At 38.8% G+C, this 19,134-nt stretch overlaps 1 protein-coding gene across 7 annotated transcripts in view; it reads left to right on the top strand.

The window, feature by feature from the left end:
- The window catches only part of FAM53A (family with sequence similarity 53 member A), a 104,082-nt gene that overhangs the window by 44,507 nt on the left and 40,441 nt on the right, over positions 1-19,134 (top strand). For 5 of the 7 annotated variants that reach the window (XM_030563758.1, XM_030563760.1, XM_030563755.1 and 2 more), the window contains one exon: positions 1,865-2,667. In XM_030563758.1, the coding sequence (XP_030419618.1) occupies positions 1,865-2,667 (803 nt within the window). Of the gene's footprint in view, positions 1-1,864; positions 2,668-12,452; positions 12,576-19,134 lie in introns of those variants that run through there. The other 2 variants (XM_030563762.1, XM_030563759.1) reach the window with 2 other exon arrangements.

Here is a 19,134-nt window from a genome sequence, read left to right as displayed (position 1 = left end):
AGTTGGAAGGGTCTTTTTGAGTAAACAAGATGTGGAAACTATTGGAAGACCCTACTGGCCATGTAGCATATACATCTTGTAGCTACTTGAGCTTGCAACCCTCAAAACGTTTTAACACATCAACTTTTGACTGTTAGGTTTTTTGTTTTTTTTTAAGTACCAACTGCAGTGGAAATATAAGAACTGCCAAACTGGGTAAAACCAATGATCCATCTAGCTCAGTATCCTATCTCCCAGCATGGGCCAGTATCTCAGCTTCAGGGGGAGCATACTGAACAGGGCAGTGGGAATGATCCACCCCGCTTTCCCTTCCAGACTTCTGGCAGTCAGAGATTTAGGGTCACCTGTGAACATGGGTTTGCCTCCCTGACCATCTTCAAGATCCATATGTAAAATATTATTAATCAGTGAACCTAGACAGCTTTTTATCTCCAGTTTTAAAAGTAATACTCTGCTCTAATATACTTTTAGTGTAATGAAGACAAACTTCATCTTCTTATTACAGGCTTTAAAAACTTACTTGGGAAAGACCTTTGGGTGTCCCAAAACTTTAATTTATCCTTTATTACCACAGCCCCTGGATGAGTGAAATTTACTTGGCTAATTGGCTTAAATTAGCAAATTTTCTAACCAAGCATGAAGAGCTGTTAACTGGCCAGCAGGACAATGATATGCCTTTCAATTTGCAAATCCTAGGCCTCTGTTGTAGTTCCTCTTATGCTTCACTCTATAATGTAGGGGAACAGCTGTAAAATGTGCAAAATGTTCTCAAAGAAAAGCTTCACAAAAGAGTGAGGCTTAGCTGGCAGACTTTTTTTCCAACCCAGCATTGCCACTTCAGATCATAAGAAGTTGTACACTATGGGCTGTCTGTATTCACAGTAAAATTTGTATAAGAGTTTTTAAAAAGTGTAAAATAAGGGGAATGGTGGCCTTTAATTTAGGGCTTTCAGAGGCTTTGTGTCATGGATATGAGTGGGAGGGACACATGTTTCACGATCCAAAAAAAAAAAATCTTTATTTTTTAAGCTTTTAGTCACATTATAAAGAATGAACACACATGACATAAGCCTTGGATTTCCATAATGTGGCGTCTTGAAGGAAAAAACATTACAAACCTATAATTATTGGGCTTTACGTATGCAGTATATCTCCATAATGGAGGAAGACAAAATGATCTGTGGTCCCTATAGACTTAAAATGGTCATAGTTATTGGCTAGATTTTAATTGGTGTTTAAGCAAAAAAAAAAAAAAGAGAGAGAGAGAACCCTACAACCTGCTGGATTGTTCACAAGATTTGTTGAACCAGCTCCGCCCTACTTACCATGGTTCAGTGCTACTGGTCTTAATGTCAATATATTTTCTGTAGTCTCTGAAGCAGCAGTAAATTTGCCATTACTGCTTATTAATATCAACATTATTTATGTTCTTATGAATGTACAAAATGGTATGCTGAGAATACTATGCTTTTGTAAGTGACTTAGAGCTAAACTATCCATAGCTCTTAATGTGCAAAAGTAATTCACATTTTCACAGTTGCAATACTGAAGTACAAAGGTTGGTATTAGGGTACAGAATGCTAATGTTACTTCAGGAAGACTTCAGGAGAATTTGTGTGTACTGTTTTTTCTGGTGGTTTTGTTTTGCTCTAAAATACCAGAGTTCTCCAGTAGTAATCTTCCCCTTCAGAACTAGCTCATGTTAGAGGGTTGGGTTTTGGTGAAGATGCGGAGTCAAGTGTCCCCTTCACAGCTAAGAGAACTATCTTCCAACTTGTTGTTTTTTACCCAAATAATATCTCTGTTAATGTAAGCTAACTGTATCCTATTTTTCTCTTTCGTCCCTTATATTTTTCTTTCTTAGAAGAGAGCCCTTGGAAAGCTTTAAATGGGGGTTGTCCAATCCAAGCTGACGCGACCAAAAATTCAGCTTACCCTTTCCCAGTGTGCCCATTCAGTAGAGGCACAGCTAACAACGTGAGTCTGCAATGGCAGCAGGAATCTTCCAGCACATCTATGGTGTCAGGATGGATAAGTGAACTAAATCTTAATGAAAACTCGGGGCAGCCATTGGCGCCACCTACCAAACGCCACTGTAGGTCCCTCTCTGAGCCAGATGAATTGGCTCGTTGTCGGTCACCATGGAAACCCAGCAGTTCAAAAGTCTGGACTCCTGTGTCAAAGAGACGATGCAACAGCGGTGGCAGTGCCACCTTGCAGCGCTGCAACAGTCATGGGAGTGCAAACTTACAGAGAAGCACAAGTATCAGCTTGCCACAAAATGTTCTGTCCTTAAATAATGTCTTCACTATCACCAGCTTCAATACTTCTCCAGTGCCCCGACCTTCCTCTGCGAGCAGTGGCTTTGTGGACAGTAGTGAGGGAAGCACAAGTTCAAGTATCCGTTGGAATTCTGGAGGACCTTGTGACTTTAATCCTAGGCGTCGCCTCTCCCTCTCACAGGAGCACATCACCGAGACAGGAAACCTCTTGCCTTCAGCCAACAGCACTCCCACCTCCACACCAGAGCTCAGCCGGCGTCAGGGCTTGCTGAGATGCCGCTCACAGCCTTGTGTCCTGAATGAAAAGAAAAGCCGGCTAAAGCGCAGACGAGAGGAGGATGTACGGTGGAATCGTCCATCTTTAGACTTTTTTAAAATGACACGGGTGAGATTTTACTTCCTTCGGTAGGGTGTAGAAGTGAATTATTGCATGCAGGCTATTTCTAGAAAATAGTTGGCTAAATCAAAAATTTCTGTGGGTGTGAAAATCAGATAAATTGGTGTCTTAATATTAGCTTTTGTAATTTCAGCAGTACAACTAGTCTTCTGCCACTTGCTAACTTCATGCCTTGTAGCTACCTATAACTCTCTGCTACTAAGGCCCAGCTTGTGCACTGCAGCCTGTTTCTACAGACTACAAAAGGCTGCATAAAAACACTTTAATAGGGTTGGGGCAGAAAAAAAATTTTAGGCTTGCTTCTGAAATGTCACAGAAACTTCAGGGAGGAAGTGGAGGGAAAAGTAGTCAGGTAAGTCTGTTCCCATGAGATGGGATTAGGTGCAGTAGTGAAACATTCTATTGTGCACGTGTGTTCTGGTTAAGTAATCCTTTATGGCTCTAATACCTCTGTAAGTCAAAGAAAAAATGAGTCAGAACATATATTGGCCGACTACAATAGCATAGATAAATGTGCATCAGAAAAACCTGTAGGTGAATACAATTAAAGAAACTGCTAATAAAGAGACAACAGTGGAAACAGATGTATCCTCATAGGGCTTCTCCAAACATTGTCCCACAGAAGTAGAAAAATGCATTCTTGAGACCAGCTGTACAAAATTCTATTCCCCCACTCAACTGGGCGTGAGAATTTTCTTTGAATGAGTAACCATTTTTTTTCATTATCTGCATGATCATGACCTGGGGGAAGTGTAGACTTTGTACATGGGTTAAAATTTTCATAACTGTACAGTGCTGATGTAGATTTAAGTTTAAAAATAGAATCCCATTGTTTGGTGTCGATGGGAGCAATATCAAGTACTATCACTTGGGCCATAGAGAGAAATCTGGCATTGTGGTGTCGTCATAGGTCAGCATCATCCACACCCTTTAATGCATCTTCCATAACTTCATTGGTACCAGCCTTGGAGAGGTTCATGTAACCTGCCTTCCTCTTCAAAGGAGAGCTATCCTAGTGATAGCCTGGTGAGGGAGACAGTATAAAAGGATGATCATGAAAGATAAGATGAGAAATAATGTTTTAATTTTAATGTAAGAACTACCTAATCTTTCAAGGAACAAGTTGAAAGAAGTGGGACCCTGGAAATCTGTGGTTACCGGTTATTGGTGAATTTCAGATGAAGACATAGGGAAGTTCTGGTAAAGTGCTGTGGGGTGAACTTTCAGTTATTGGACGTCTTTCAGCTGGACTGATTCTTACCTTTATTGCATGTGGTAAGCAAAATTAATTTGGCAGATCAAATATGAAATAGGCAAATTTCTTTGGTTTCAGAAAGGTAGTATTTGTTACCAGAGAGCGTCTGAGCCCAGAGTAACCTCTAAGACTGGTGGGAAATGAACGATTGGGTAATTTTAGGTACAGTAGCAGGAGTAGGATAGCCAGATATGAATAAAATTGACACCGCCTCTTCCTTTAGTAGACGATAAGTCTTAGAGTCTTCTGAAACTGGTCTTTCCTGAGATGATCAGACCATTGGTCAGAGGGGTAGTTTTAGTTCATGAGAATCATAATATGAATTTTATATGGGTGGGGGAGGAGAGTTGGAGTTATGTGATCTTAGCCCATTTAAAAGGTATGTAGTCTGTGCACCTTTAATGAAAGTAAACACTAGTTAAGAAAACCAATCATTCTGAGGGGTATCAATAAATTTCTAGTGTACTAAGTGAATTTTTTTCAGCAAACCTTCATTAACTATAATGTCAACCTCTTAAGCTAGCCCTTTTATTTATCCCCCAGATAATTTGAAGATTCTCTTTGATAAGATGTTGACAAATATATTTTTGTATTATGTGAGTCAGTGCTTTTCTTTTTATACTAATTTTTATTGGTTCTCTTTCACGTGAAGTAATTTTGAAAAAAAAATTAGTTAAAAACTATACAAAACTTGGATTTGAAATGAGATCCTGGGCCTTGATCCTGCAGCAAGTGTCAGCAGGCAGTATTTAAACAAAGCTTGATGCAGTATTGGAGCCAAGAAATCTGCTCCTTGTTGAACTCTCAATTATTACATGTCTTTCTGGCTTTAGTCACAAAATATCAATAGATTGAGACACTAGTGTGTTTTTATTAATTTTAACTTCATCTAAAATATGCAGTTAGGCTTATTGCAAATGAGTCTTGACTAATGAGTCATCTGAGATCTTAGTGTGCTAACGATTGGCAGAAGTCTAAAACAGATTATGGAATTAGCTTTTATTTACCAAAAAAGCTTACTGTAAATTAATGCTAACTCATTAAAATACAATTTATTTCATTCCTCTAATAGGCTGTAGGATTTGGGGGAAATTATTTGCAAAAAGCTTCATTTTGGGTAGTTTTTGATTTGCCTAATACTGATGAATCTGAGCCATGTAAGAAAAATATCCAAAGGGGCAATCTTGGTTTTAGTCAAAAGTTGCCCCAGTTTCTCAGACTAGTCTATAATAAAGACTGCCAAACTGAAAGCTAAGCACCTGCTTAAATTGTCTAAAATAAGAGTATTTCAGAAACTGAAGCCAATTTGCATTTTCACTACTAGTAGTTCAGTTAACTTTGTCCATTATCGATCTATTTGTAATTTTTGAATGACTGTTTTTCAGTATATAATATTCATATACATATGTGGTATTGCAGTCTTTTCGAAGGAAGAAACCCTGAGAAATGTGTGCTTTAATTTCTTGAAACTTTTTGTGATAAAGGTCTGTTTTCTGCTAGTAATGTCTCTGCACCCTTACGTAGGGTTAACACTATTGCATTATCCCTGCACATTAAACCACTTGTTTGTTTGCTGTAAATACACAAGAATCTATAACTATACAAAAGCCAGGACTGCTTCACCACTGCATTTTAAGCATAAAAAATTGAGCACCTTTCTCCAAAGCCCTACATAATCTAGCCTCCAACCCTCTACAGTTGTTCTCATTTTCTCCCACTCCCTCACCTTACTTGATGTGCCTTCTTGTATCCCTTCTCCTGGACTCTGTTTAATATCTTCATTCCTGCTGTTCCTTGTACTTAGAAGTCTCCTGTTCCTGTCCACCAAGCACAGTCATATTTTCTCTCTCTCTCTCCCTCCCACAGTCCTTCAAAATCTAATAGGAATCCTTCTTTCTATATCCATTCATTGGAAGAACTGTTGTCCTGTGTCTGATCTACCTTAGACCATAAGCCTTTCAGGGGAAGAAATGTGCCTAGTTCTGAAAGTGGTATGTAGACTTCAAATGCCAAATATAAATATAATCTTCTAACTCAGGGGTAGACAACCTATGGCATGGGCGCCAAAGGCGGCACGTGAGCTGATTTCAGTGGCACTCACACTGCCTAGGTCCTGGCCACTAGTCCGAGGGCCTCTGCATTTTAATTTAATTTTAAATGAAGCTGCTTAAACAATTAAAAAACCTTATTTACTTTACATACAACAATAGTTTAGTTATATATTATAGACTTATAGAAAGAGACCTTCTAAAATGTTAAAATGTATTACTGGCACACAAAATCTTAAATTAGAGTGAATAAATGAAGACTTGGCACACCACCTCTGAAAGGTTGCCAACCCTTATTCTAACTACGATATTAAAAAAATCATGATCTTGGGTGTAGAGTCAGTCTTGTTTCTTTGATCATGAAGGAAATACACATAATGATAAAGTAACCCCTTCAGATTTCCCCTACAAATGCAGGGCAGAAGTAATTGAAAACAGTTGTAGTGATAGGTGCAAAATAAGATGGTCATTTTTTTTACCATAAACCTAACTAACTAAATAATCCCCATAACCTTTCAAAAAGGGCATGTTTTCAGATGTGCTCAAAGTTTGAGAGCAATAGCAAGCTCCATGTGGGAGTTCCACACCCTGAGGGCCTGCCCAGCAAAGATTTGGTAGACTTCAGGGGAAATGACACAATCTTTGCAGGATGTTTAAATTGGAACAGCTGTAGTTGAGTTAGATTCCAAGGCCAGAAGGCACCTCTGTTGATCATCTAGTCTGTCCTCCTTTGTATAACAAAGGCCACAACTTCCCCAAAATAGTTGGTAGAGCATCTCTTTTAGAAAAACATCCAGTCTTGATATAAAAACTTCCAGTGATGGAGAAATCTACCATGACTGTTGGTAAATTGTTCTAGTGGTTAATTAAAATATTAAAAATATGCATTATTTCCAGTCTGAATTTGTCTAGCTTCACCTTCCAGCCATTGGATTGTTACACCTTTCTCTGCTAGATTGAAGAATCCATTATCAAATAATTGTTTCTCCATGTAATGAAGTCACCCTTTCTTGTTTCTTTAAGTTGGATTCAAGGAGATCAATCTATTTATCACAGTAAGGCATGTCTTTTTTAACCCTTTAGTCATTCTTTTCTCTGAACTCTCTCCAATTTATCAACATCTCTTTTGAATTATTAGAACCAAAATGGGACACAGTATTCCTGCAGCGGTTGTGCTGGTGCTTGTAGTAAGGCGTAAGCTGGGCCCCTCTGTTTTCTGCCCCTGCTTCCCATGCAAATCAGTCAGGGACTTCTCTGATTGATGCAAACACCAGTGCTCTTTATTTACAGCTGTTTCCCACCACCACCTTACTGTTTATATATAGGTTTTTCACAGTCAAACTTTGCCAGCAGCAGGCCTGGCCAACAGCAGACTAGAGGGTCCCACTCCTCTCTGTGCCTGGCCTGTCTCTTCTCCACTTTTTCCTCCTCTGGTTTTCTTTCTGCCAGCCTTTATAGCCCCTGGCTAATTAGGCTGGCAGCTGTTTCTTATTGCCAGAAGCATGGGGCTCTTCAACCAGCCCCAATCCATTCCCCTTGATCTGGGGCTGGAGTGGCAGGGGGCTAATTAAGTCCTCCTTACTCAGCACCTGTCACAGTGCTGAATACAGAGGTAAAGTAACCTCTCTACTGCTACTTAAGATTCCCTTGCTTATGCATTCAAGGAGTTCATTAGCCCTTTTGGCCACTGCATCGCATGGGGAGCTCATGTTCAAATGATTCCACCACCTTCTCCATATTTTTTTTCTTTTTCTTTTCCAGAGTCACTGCGTCCTTGGAAAGTCTTGAAAGTATGGCCTGCATTCTTTGTTTCTAGTTGTATTAAAACACACATTTGCTTGTGTCCAGCTTACCAGCTGATTCAGATTGATCTGTATCTGTGATCTGTCCTTTTCATTATTTACCATTTCCCCAATTTTTGTGTCATCTGCAAACTTTCAGTGATTTTGTTTTCTTCCAGGTCATTGACAAAATGTTAAATAGTGTATGGCCAAGAACCAATACCTGCAGAGCCCAACTGAAAACAAACCCACTCAATGACCATTCTCCATTTACGACTACATGTTGGGACTTATCAGTTAGCCAGTTTTTAATCCATTTAATGTAGGTCATGTTAATTTTATATTACTCTAGCTTTATAATCAAATGTCATGTGTTACCAAGTCAAACACCTTACAGAAGTCTTAAGTATATTACGTCAACACTATTGCCTTTCTCAGCCAATCTTGTAATCTCATTTTAAAAAGCTCTCAAGTTATTTGAGAGGATTTATTTTCTGTAAACCCATGTTGATTTGTTCTTTTATTAATTGAATCCTTATCTTGTCTGAGATTAACGTCAGGCTGCTAGGCCTATAATTACCTAGGTCATCCTGTTTATCTTTTTAAAATATTAGCTTTCTTCCAGTCTTCTGAAACTTCTCCAGTGTTCCAAGACTCAATGAAAATTAACATGAATGATCTAGTGAGCTCCTCAGCCAGCTCTTCAAAAAATCTTGGCTGCAAGATCTTGGATCTCCTGAGTTTTAGAAATGTCTAACTTTAGTGCCTGTTGGTTAACATCCTCCTGAGATACTAGTGGAATAGGAAAAAGTGTTATATGATATCATTACATTTGTTTTTTCCAAACACAGAAGAAATATTTATTGAACATTTCTGCCTTTTCTGCATTATTTCTATTGATAATTCTAACATTTCCATCTAGTAATGGACCAATACCATTGTTAGAGTTTTTTGTTCCTAATATCTTATTGTCCTCAGTTCTGCTGGCTATATATTTCTATTTGTGCTCCTTTGATTCCATTGTCAATTTTCCACAATTCCTAGCATCTGATTTATATTCATTACCATCAACTTCTCCTTTCTTCCTTTTGTTAATATATTAATTTTTATTTTTAGATTTTCCTTCACTTTGTCTCCATACGTGGTAATTTTTTTTAACCAATATGGCCTTCTTTCTCCATTGGAAGATTGTGGCTTTTGAGAGATCTAATAGTGTTCTTAAACTATTCTTAGTTGTCATTCACATTTTTTCTGATTTTTAAATTCTTTCTCCCAGCTAATTTAGCTCATAATTGTTTTCACTTTTGAAATTGCCCCTTTCAAAGAACTGTGTATGTATATATTCCTGGTCTGGACTTTTATTCTGTTTGCACATTATAAACGTGATCAAGTCATGAATACTTGTACCTTCGGTGTCATTACATTTTAGTTCTGTGATTATTTCTTCTTTTTCTGTCAATACAATTCCCCCATGTTGATAGCAGCACTTTTTGGGATAGGAAATTGTCATATATAATATCTAGGAAATCCAAGGATATTTTAGTATTGGCAACCAGCATATGTCACTCTAATTGAAATTTCCCAGGGTCACGCAGCTTTTTTTTTTCCCCTACATGTTAAAGATAGGTGCGTAAAGAGCTAGTCATCTTGTTCCATAGTGTGACTTGGTGCTCTGTAGCAGATACCAATACCACATATTGTGCTTTATTGGTTAAGATGCTCATCCATAAGCATTCAAGATCATTTTCTTCAGAGTTATCAGTGACTTGGAAACAGGTAATGCCATTTTTGAAAGTGTTACTCCCCTTTTGCCATCTGATCCTTCATCAATAGGTTATAACCATTGATGTCAAAGTTCCAATCATGCGAATCATCAGACCAGGTTTCAGTAATGCCAGCTAAGCCACATTTATGCTGCTAAATGAGCAATCCAATTCCTGTGGTCTGTTACCAAGGTGCCTAGCACTGGTGTATATTCAGTTATTTTCACATCCTTTGGTTCCTTGACTGTGTTCTCAGAATTCCAGTTTTGTTAATTGAGAACTCATATCTTCCTTCTTTTTACCCTCCTCTTAGTCAGGAGGGTGTCAATATAATAACTCTAGCTAGCTTGTCCCCAAGGAGATTACAGCCACCTCTCCACAAAAGATGGACCATAGTTTGGAAGGCCTCCTTCAGAGTAGAAGGGGAACCAATGTTCCACAAAACCCAAACCCTCCATCCTACACCACTTACCTAGCCAGTGGCTCACCTCCAGAATCTTCTGTCTTCCTTCACTGCTGGGTGTGTGTGTCTTGCGGATAAAAGCTATATACATATAACTGCATTTTGGCCTGTTTTTATCTGGGGCTGGGAATCATTGCTGAGCCACAAGGGGGGTTGCTTAGTGACCTCAGTATAACATGATGTGCTCTGCATATGCACCACCAGATGAGTTTTGATCTCTCAGTGGTGGGCACTGGAGAAGGGCACACTATCTGAACCATTATGCACAATGATGAACATCCCAGACCTCGACAAAGGAGGAGGCAATACGTAAAATATTGGCAAAAATAAATACTGGTACTTGAATCAATACAAGTTTTCATGTTAGGATAGTGGCGTTATGAGCTAAACTGCATTTCTGAATTGTGGTGAGGATTCCTGGTCCCTTTAGCTGCTGCAAGAAAAAAATGATCCTGCTCATTTGCTGTGTTTGTCTCTCCTTTGGGCTGTTGCTATCCTGCAGAACTTCTGGTTTGCTGCATTCATTTCCCTGTGTGACTGAGAGGCTAGTAGTAAATAAGTACACCTTTACCCTAATATAACGTGAATTTGGATTTAACATGGTAAAGCAGGGCTCTAGGTGGGGCTCTGCACTCCGGCGGATCAAAGCAAGTTCAATATAACGTGGTTTTACCTATAACACCGTAAGATTTTTGGGCTCCTGAGGACAGCGTTATATCAGGGTAGAGGTGTGTTGATGATGCCTATAACTAATGGATGCTGTTCTCCACTGACTTGCCAAGTTCCCCTGCCTCCAGATGGGGGTTGTCAGATTCTTTAAATGCTGCATTTCATGTGGAACAGGACCTGTAGTCAGTTGATTAGTAAGGTAGCCTCTTTGGGAAAAGTTGGACCAATTACTTACAAATTAAAAATCTTACGCGTAATCTAGATCTAAATCTATTCAAAGGTTCCAGTGTTAGAGCCATTATAGGTGAGTTAGCATGATCTGAAAACTGCTAAACATAGTCCTAAAAAATACCCAAAGCTAGTCATTTAAAAAAAATCAGACTAACTGATGGAACTTTCCCAGAGACTGAATGCCTATTTCTGCTGAAAAACACAACCTACTGAGTCACTGAAAAATACCTCCATGGTGTACTTAAATGTTTACACCTTATAGTCTTAGATGGAGCCCCATGTATTTCACAAATGTGAAATAACAGAAAACGAAAAGGAATTAAAAAAAAATAACCTCTCTGCTCCCCCAGCAGTCACTCCTGCAACTGCTATCCCACAAGGTTAGGTCCAGCCTCCCACTCCTGGTGGTGTGACCTGGCATGTGGGGAATGCCAGGTCAGCTCATTCTGCAACCCCCTCCCCAGGGCCTACTACCCCCTAGAGGAGGCTAATGGGAGGGGCATTGGGATTCAGTGAGGGAGGAGAATATATAAAAGGGGGGATGGGGAGGGGTCCTAAGGACTAATGAGGGACTGAGGCTCAGTGTGGTAAGAGGAATATTTAAGGGCAGTAGGATTGGGATTTCTGAGGATTGAATTGAAGAGGGGGCTATATAAAGGGGAAGGATCCCTGGGAATAATGAGGGCTTAATGAGAGAGAAGGGGTAGAGGTGCTGTTTATGAGGCTAATGGGGGAGGGGGTGAGGTTCATTGCAGGAGGAGGAATATATTTATATTAATATACTTTAAAAATATGGATGGGTGGGATCCCTGAGGACTGGCGGTGTGGGACTGGAGTAGGAAGCAGTAGTGGTTGGGAAGATCTCTGATTTCCCGTGGGGTTTGTGTCACTGACTGGGGATGGGAAGTGGAAGTTATCCATGGACTGCCGTACTAGGTGAATTTCAAGGGGGGGAACCCAAAGGAGCTGTCTGGGGTATTTTGGGTGGCTTAACTGAGGTGTTGGTGAGTGTCTTAAGAGGAATAATGCTTAATAAAATGATATACTGTAAGAAAAAAGTTGTATTTAGATACTTATTTGTATATGGTCATTTGAGATTTTTTTTATTGCACTTACATTAATATAAAACATATTTGTAACAGATAAAAGAAGAAAAATCCTGAAAAATAAAACTTTTCTTGGAGCCTAGTTTTAGATGTTTTAAGTCCGTTCTCATCATATACACACACCTCCACACAATCAGGCCCAACAGGCTTATTTCCAATAAGGAATAGAAAATGAAATAGATTTAAATAAAAATATATCTGTAAAATACTAAGTAGCTACAGAATTTTTCTTACTGTCGAAAATTTTTCTGCAGCATTAACTCATTGAAATATTCAAGATCCCATTTCAATTTTAAGTAGTTTTTGTTGAAATGGGGAATAGTATTTAGAAATCTGTCTAGGTTCTTACTTGGTGCCAGTCACCATAGTACCTGATGAAATCTTAATAAAGAAATGTTGAACCACAACATAAACATACATAACAGATTCAAACCGTGTGCTTTTCTTTTCTTTTCAGCTTTTTTTATCTTCCAGAGAAGTTCAGAAATTCTCAGTCAGTCTTGAACATTTTAGGACTCAAACAATAATGAAGATTTTGTTGGTTTTTTTTAACTCGATAAGTCAGTTGATGTAACTGACAGTTACAGGTGCAACATACTCTTGTGCAAAATAAATAAAAGCATTACTGTTTTTAAAACATAACAAAGCTTTAACTCCAAGTAAAGATTTTTGTTTGAGCATCTTTTATTAAGAGTGAAACTTATTCCTGCAAACATTTTTGCCACTCCTTATTTATATACAGTACAGCAGGCATTTTGAGATAGATAAGAATACAAAGACTGTTTGTATCAGTCTCCATAGCTTTAAATTTTAGTATGTGTGGAATGCTGGTATGCTTCCTGGGATAGCTTCCAACTAAGAGATTGTATGGGTTTTTGGTATAGGTCATATCTTTTTCAAGAACTGATACTGAATATAGTGTATGATCAGTAAGTACTATGTGTTTTTTGGAGTCCTTTTAACTCTCTAAAAGGGATACTATCAACTGGAATTTGGGGAAATGACTAACTTTGAAAAAATCCAGTTTCTGATCATGTTTTTCAAGTAATAGGTCTTGAAATTAAAAAACAAACACCAAAAAGCCCAATTTTTTGTTAGAGCTTTCTGCTCCCTTGCCAAAGTTTTATAAGAACCTTTTAAGCAAGAAAGAAACTATGGTCCCCATACTGCATTTGGAATTACTAGTATGTACCTCTGTGCCCATACAAAGTCCTGATGAAGTACAAACTGAAAATAAAGATAGATAGATCAGTGAATTTTAACACTATTGTGGAATAAGTGAGTTTTCAGAGGGCATTTAAGGCTCCAAGTCAGCAAAGTGCTTAATGTGTTTGAGTCCTTATGAAGTCAGTTTGACTTAGGCTTATTTTAAGTCTATGCTTATGCTTAAGTGCTTTGCTATTGAGGCCTGTATGAGTAGGGGGTAATGGCTGGGTGGACCAAAATGGGAAGAAGGGCCTTCCAAGCATAGGGGAATGGCAGGAAAAAGTCAAATGCTTGTTGGAGAAAGGGACAAATGGAACATCAAGTCTGGCATCATTAGCAGAACAGAGTTTGCAGGAGGGATGCAATAATATCAATTGTGATTTTTAACTGGACCTTCTTAAACATGCTCATAGACCAACCACATTGAGCAAATGGCCTTTGTCTAGGGAGCAGACTGGAAGATGGGGAAAGGAGCCCCCTTGCTGTAGGAGGTGGTCTTATGAGGGAGGTATAGTCATAGTATTTGTGATGCAAACCTATATTTAGGCTTGGCAGAATTTGATTTTTATTTCTTTATCATTTTGACTGATATCGATATTGTTTTAAAGCACATTCTCAATTTTAATTGATTTTGAATTTTCATAGTTGTCAGATACTTGGCAGAGGGGAGTTTAGACAGCAAGGGTCAGACAATCATTTAATGACAGACATTCAGATTAAAAAACTTAAAGCTTTATGACTATTAAAATGCAAATGGTCAACATCAAATGTTAAAATATACAAAGTAAATATCCTTAAATCAAATAAGTTCTCAAGCATCTTTTTTTCTTCACCTACTGTAAACTTATTGGTGGGAAATTTTTTTTGTTGGTTTGGGTGCATATGGTGGAATTGGCATTTACTGATAAAAATCTAATTTTTCCAAGCATACCTATGCTTGTAGATGTGTTTATGTAAGAAAAATGGTATTTTTTCTGTAAATTAAGTTTTCCCCACTAACTTCTCATTTTGTTTCAAATGAGACTTCATCTCTGTTTAGGAGATACATTAATCTAATCTAAAATAATCTCCAAATCTTTTGAATGGCCCACTCTACATTGAGGTATGAATAATTTTCTCAGTTTTGCTTCTGAACTGTCTTGTTAGAGTGGGAGAGGAATGTCCCACGTTTACTATGCTCAGCAGTGTAGTATTTAGTAATTTAATAGCTAGCTGAACATTACTTTCCGCTCAGGTTATGCATTGTGGATCTTAAAATGAGGTCATGTTGGTCCTTTTTTGTGATCTTTGGGTTATGTATGATTGAATAATTAGCAGTACTGTGGCCTAAATTACTTACTTTAGCAAAAATGAAGATCTAAAACAATGTCCCTGATTCAATTAGTTTTTAACTTTTGTCACAAGATATATCAATAATAGCAAAACGTTGCCAATATTGGTGGTACGCATCTGTCATACATTCATAATTGCGCTGAAATTCATGGACAGGGTATGTCCCCTTCTCCGAAAAATATATATATTCTACTTCAGGAATCAATATGCTATTGCACCTTTAAAAAATATTTTGTACTGCAATCATATCTCCAAACTCAAACATGGGGAGTGTAAGTATGAGATATGGGACTTTGGGTGTCCGTGTCATGTCATATTGGTCTAGTCCCCTTCCCCTTTTGGCTAATGCAAGGGGACTGATCTGCCCAGATGGAGAGCCATATCAAGCATGCTGAAGAGGTGTTCTGCGGTGACTCTTGAGACTCTTGCAAGGCACCCCATCAGTCAAGGTCAAGGATTAGCTGTGGTAGTGGCCTACAACTTGGTGCTCAAAGCTCATTCAGAGTCAAAGAGTCTAAAAGTTTGTAAGTGAAATTTTGCGGTGCTTTGAATGGTTAATATATTCCTCCACTTTCACCCCAACTTGTCTTCCAGCCTCATTCCAAATGACTATATCAATTTCTTTGCAGAAGACTTCCATGTTTCTTGTCTGTTCACATGGGATTTGTATTTACAAAGGCTGAGTGCAGTGGGTCTGTAAGAACAATTGCTTTGATCTCTGCCAAACTTGTACATTTAAAAATAAGATTTGCCATATTTACAGTGTCTATATCTAGGTTGGGTTTTTGGTTTTTTTTGGTTCAGGCTAAGATCCTGATCAAGAAAATGAGAGCAAAGGTAGCTACAAACTACTGTAACTATATAGCACCCACTTGCAAATAAAGTACGGGAGCGGGTGGAAGAAAACTGCTGTGAACAAGGGGATTGATTTGGATCCAGGGCTGGGATTTGGAAAATGTGGCTTCTGATCCAAATCCTTAACCTTGCTCTTGGCTCCCCATCTGAATAATGTGGGGGTGGGTGGGTGGGAAGGAAATTAATGCTAACCTACCTTCTATAATGCATTTTGCAAGTGATTAGTATGGAAAGTGCTATATCAGTGATTATAAACCGAATAGGGATGGAAGATAAGACCAAATTCTTCTGAAGGACAAAATGTAATCCAATTAACTTGTGGGATCCTATGAACCTGTTCAGTTCACTGATATCTAGTCAGTGTACTAGGACTACTTTTGCCTCCTGTGTTCACTTTATTTAAAAAAATAAAAAAAGTTAACTGTACTATAGGTTAACTTAGCTACCAACATGCACTCCACATTAGTGACCCTTTGTATGTGTCCTACAGCCTGGGAGCCAACCTGACCCCACAAGTCTACACAGCAATAAAACAGCCCCACAGCTCATGTCGGCTGGCCAGCCGTGTGTGTCTAGTTGCTGTGTAGACATACGCTGTCAGGAATTTTAGAGTTAAGCAGATTAGACTGCCCATTCCCTCTCAACTGCTTGGGTTCTCATCTCTTGCCACTTGTGGTGTCATGTCACTAGTTGTCCAGTCCTAGTGCTAGTCTGGCAGTAAAATAAGGTAGGCAAGATGAACCTTTCTAATGTCTAAAACAGAATATTGTGTTTGCATGTGGTTTTCATTTTTTTTTTCAGGTCACTGGAAAGGATGCTTGTAGCAGTAAAAAGTTTTCATGTAAAAGTAAATTGGTCTTATCTGCTGTGAAGAAATGCAAAATTAAGAAACTGATCTGTTCCTTGACTTGCCTTGATCAAGCTGACTTCACTTTTCATGAGCTAAAATATTAGTGTGCTTAGTATTAGTTTCTTAAAACATCATGAGTTCAGTTATGTGGTGAATTTTCTGTCACGCTTCAGGGTTGTTTTTAAACTGCGAGCAGGAACGTGACTTATAAAAGCTAACGTTGATTACTGATTTGGGGAAGGAAACCCTATCTTTCTTTGTCTGAGCCTGTGCACTTCCAGTTTGGCTGTGTTACATAACTTTAAATGATTTGAATTGCAAACACTCGTGTGAACTAAAGCATATCTACCTCTAACCACACTGTTTTTAAACTTTCTACAGTAAAGATTTCTATCTTCTAGTACTTATATCCTGCTGTGTACCTGAGCTAAAGCAATGTCCTTTATAGAAGAGGAAAATAAGTAGTGATAATGTTCTAGTGCAGATGCTAGACTGTTTTGAGAAATAGGCTTTTGTACTTTCTAACTAATAGTTTGGATAGTTTTCAAAGCAGCTGTTTGACCTTGTTGTAAATCTGTATTTCCCACTGGCCTTTGGGCTATTATCTGACAGTACTAGCTCAGTTCCAACAGCTTAGATTTTGTAGTCTTTAGTTTTATGCATTTTTTTCTATCCTGGCAAATCTGAACAAGTTGAATGCATGTATGTGGTGTGAAAGGTGGAAATGTACTATAGAATACACCTTTAATAAAAGTTTAATGATATCTAAAGAGTAATTCTATTAACCTAACATCAGATGAATGACTTATCCATAATGTATATAGCTCTTGTTACCTGTTTTCAGCAACATTATTCTCAAGTATATTTTAATTTTCATAGGCAGGTTTTCTGAAGATTTCTTGCATATGAAGTGCTAAAATTCTAGCTGAGAATACTGTGTAGTAATTTTAATAGCAGCATCATACTGCTACACTTAATAAAAATTTGCTGATAAAGGTGTTAAACACTGTACAAGATGTGCAAAAACAGTCCCTCTCGTATTAGTGTTATGTGCCCCAGTATTTGTAGAAGTGTTTGGTAGCTTAGAACTTTGCATGCCTCGCCTTGCCTCTGTGGATGCCTAAAGTTTAATCAAACACCACAACTACCACAGGAGTGCTATTATGTGTAACGATGCAAGGGATCTAAGCTCAAGTGTCGAACTTGATGCTGAGCTTTGGGGCTGGGAGTATGTTGTGGAAAATCCTTAGGGAGGAGGAAAGGAGTTTTATTAAAATAACTTCAGGATCATTTCCTCAGGGGGAGTAGTTGTATGTAAATCCTATATAAACATTCTCATACGTTAAGAGCATGGAAATGGCACTTCAATATACAATTTAGTCTGAAATGGAAAACTGATAACTTGAGATATCGAGAGAATCTTTTTTAGAAGTCTCCAAATCAGTGGTGGCCAGAAGGGACCACCAGATCATCTTGTCTGATCTCCTGAATATCGTGGGCTACCAACACCACCCAGCACCCAAACAGTAAACCCAGCAACCGAAATGAGACCAGAGTATTACAGGAAATGAGACTTGTGTGCCACAGGAAAAGAATAGGAGGGATTGAAGTGCACCAGTGGCAGGGAAATGATTAAATAATATATAGCCAGATAATCCTGGAAAGTTACCTGCATCCACACTCTGCAGAGGAAGACAACCTCTTCCCTTCTTTTCTCCCCTCCTCGCCCCCCCCCCCCAATCTGACATGGGGAAAATTCCTTCCCAACCCCACAGATGGCAATCTGGTAAACCCTAAGCATCTGAGCAAAAACAGCCAGCCGTGCAGTGTGCGTGCTTGTGTGTGTGTGTGTGTGTGTGTGTGTGTGTGTGTGTGCTTGGTACCAGATGGCCCTCCCCTTCCAATGTTCCATCTTTAGCCATGGCTACCCCTGATGCTTCACAGAAAAGAGATTTAAAAAAAAAAAGTAGTGCGGGGGAAATCCCTTTTGGGTGGCTGGTTGGAAATCCTGAAGCATGAATTTTTGGGAACATGAGAGAAACTGGGAGTGAGCACCAAGACTGCTGAGCTCATCCCTCTACCATCATAGGCAATTTTACCATATAATCCCACTCATAAATTTTGTCCAGCTCTTAAAACTAAGTTGTTTGCTCCCACAGCTTCTGTTTGGAGGCCGTTCCAGAACCTCACCCCTCTGATGGTTAAAAACCTTCTCATTTCTCCCCCTGAATTTGTTTATGGCTAGTTTATTCCATTTATTATTAGGCCAACATGGTCCTTTAGCTTAAATAGCTCTTTCTTCTTGGTACTTATCCCCTAGTGTATTTACAGAGAAAAATCATATCTCCTCTCAGCCTTCTTTTTCTTAGCTTTCCAAGTCTCCTCTCATAATATAGGCCCCTCCATTCCCTTGATCATCCTAGTAGCTCTTCTCTGCACCTGTTCTAGTGTAAATTCATCTTTTTTGAATGTGGTTGACCAGGGCTCTACACTGTATTGCTAATGAGATCTTACAATGGCATTTTAACACTTCTCTATCTCTACTGGAAATGCCTCGCCCAATACATCCTAGAATTGCATTAGCCTTTTTCACAGCCACATCACACTGGTGGCTCATAATCCTCCTGTGATCTACCCACACCCATACTTATCTCTCCTCCTCTGTTGCTTTCAACTGATGAGCCAAGAGCAACAAGCCAAAGAGACCCCAGAGCTGAAAAATACAAATGGCCTTTTTCCACAAGCTTCTGTCCTTGTGAATAACATGTAACTTTGCTACAAAAGTATACTTTGTTTTGTTCAGTTTCATTGCTAGCCTTGTCTTAGAGGTGTGCTAGAAATCTTTGAACTGTACTGATGGATTTCCATTTTTTTGGTCATTCACCTTCCCCCTCCC

The sequence above is a fragment of the Gopherus evgoodei genome, chromosome 5, assembly GCF_007399415.2.
Source record: "Gopherus evgoodei ecotype Sinaloan lineage chromosome 5, rGopEvg1_v1.p, whole genome shotgun sequence".
In the NCBI taxonomy this organism is placed as follows: Eukaryota; Metazoa; Chordata; order Testudines; family Testudinidae; genus Gopherus; species Gopherus evgoodei.
The sequence above is the reverse complement of the archived record's forward strand: the minus strand, read 5'-3'. Positions and strand labels throughout refer to the sequence as shown.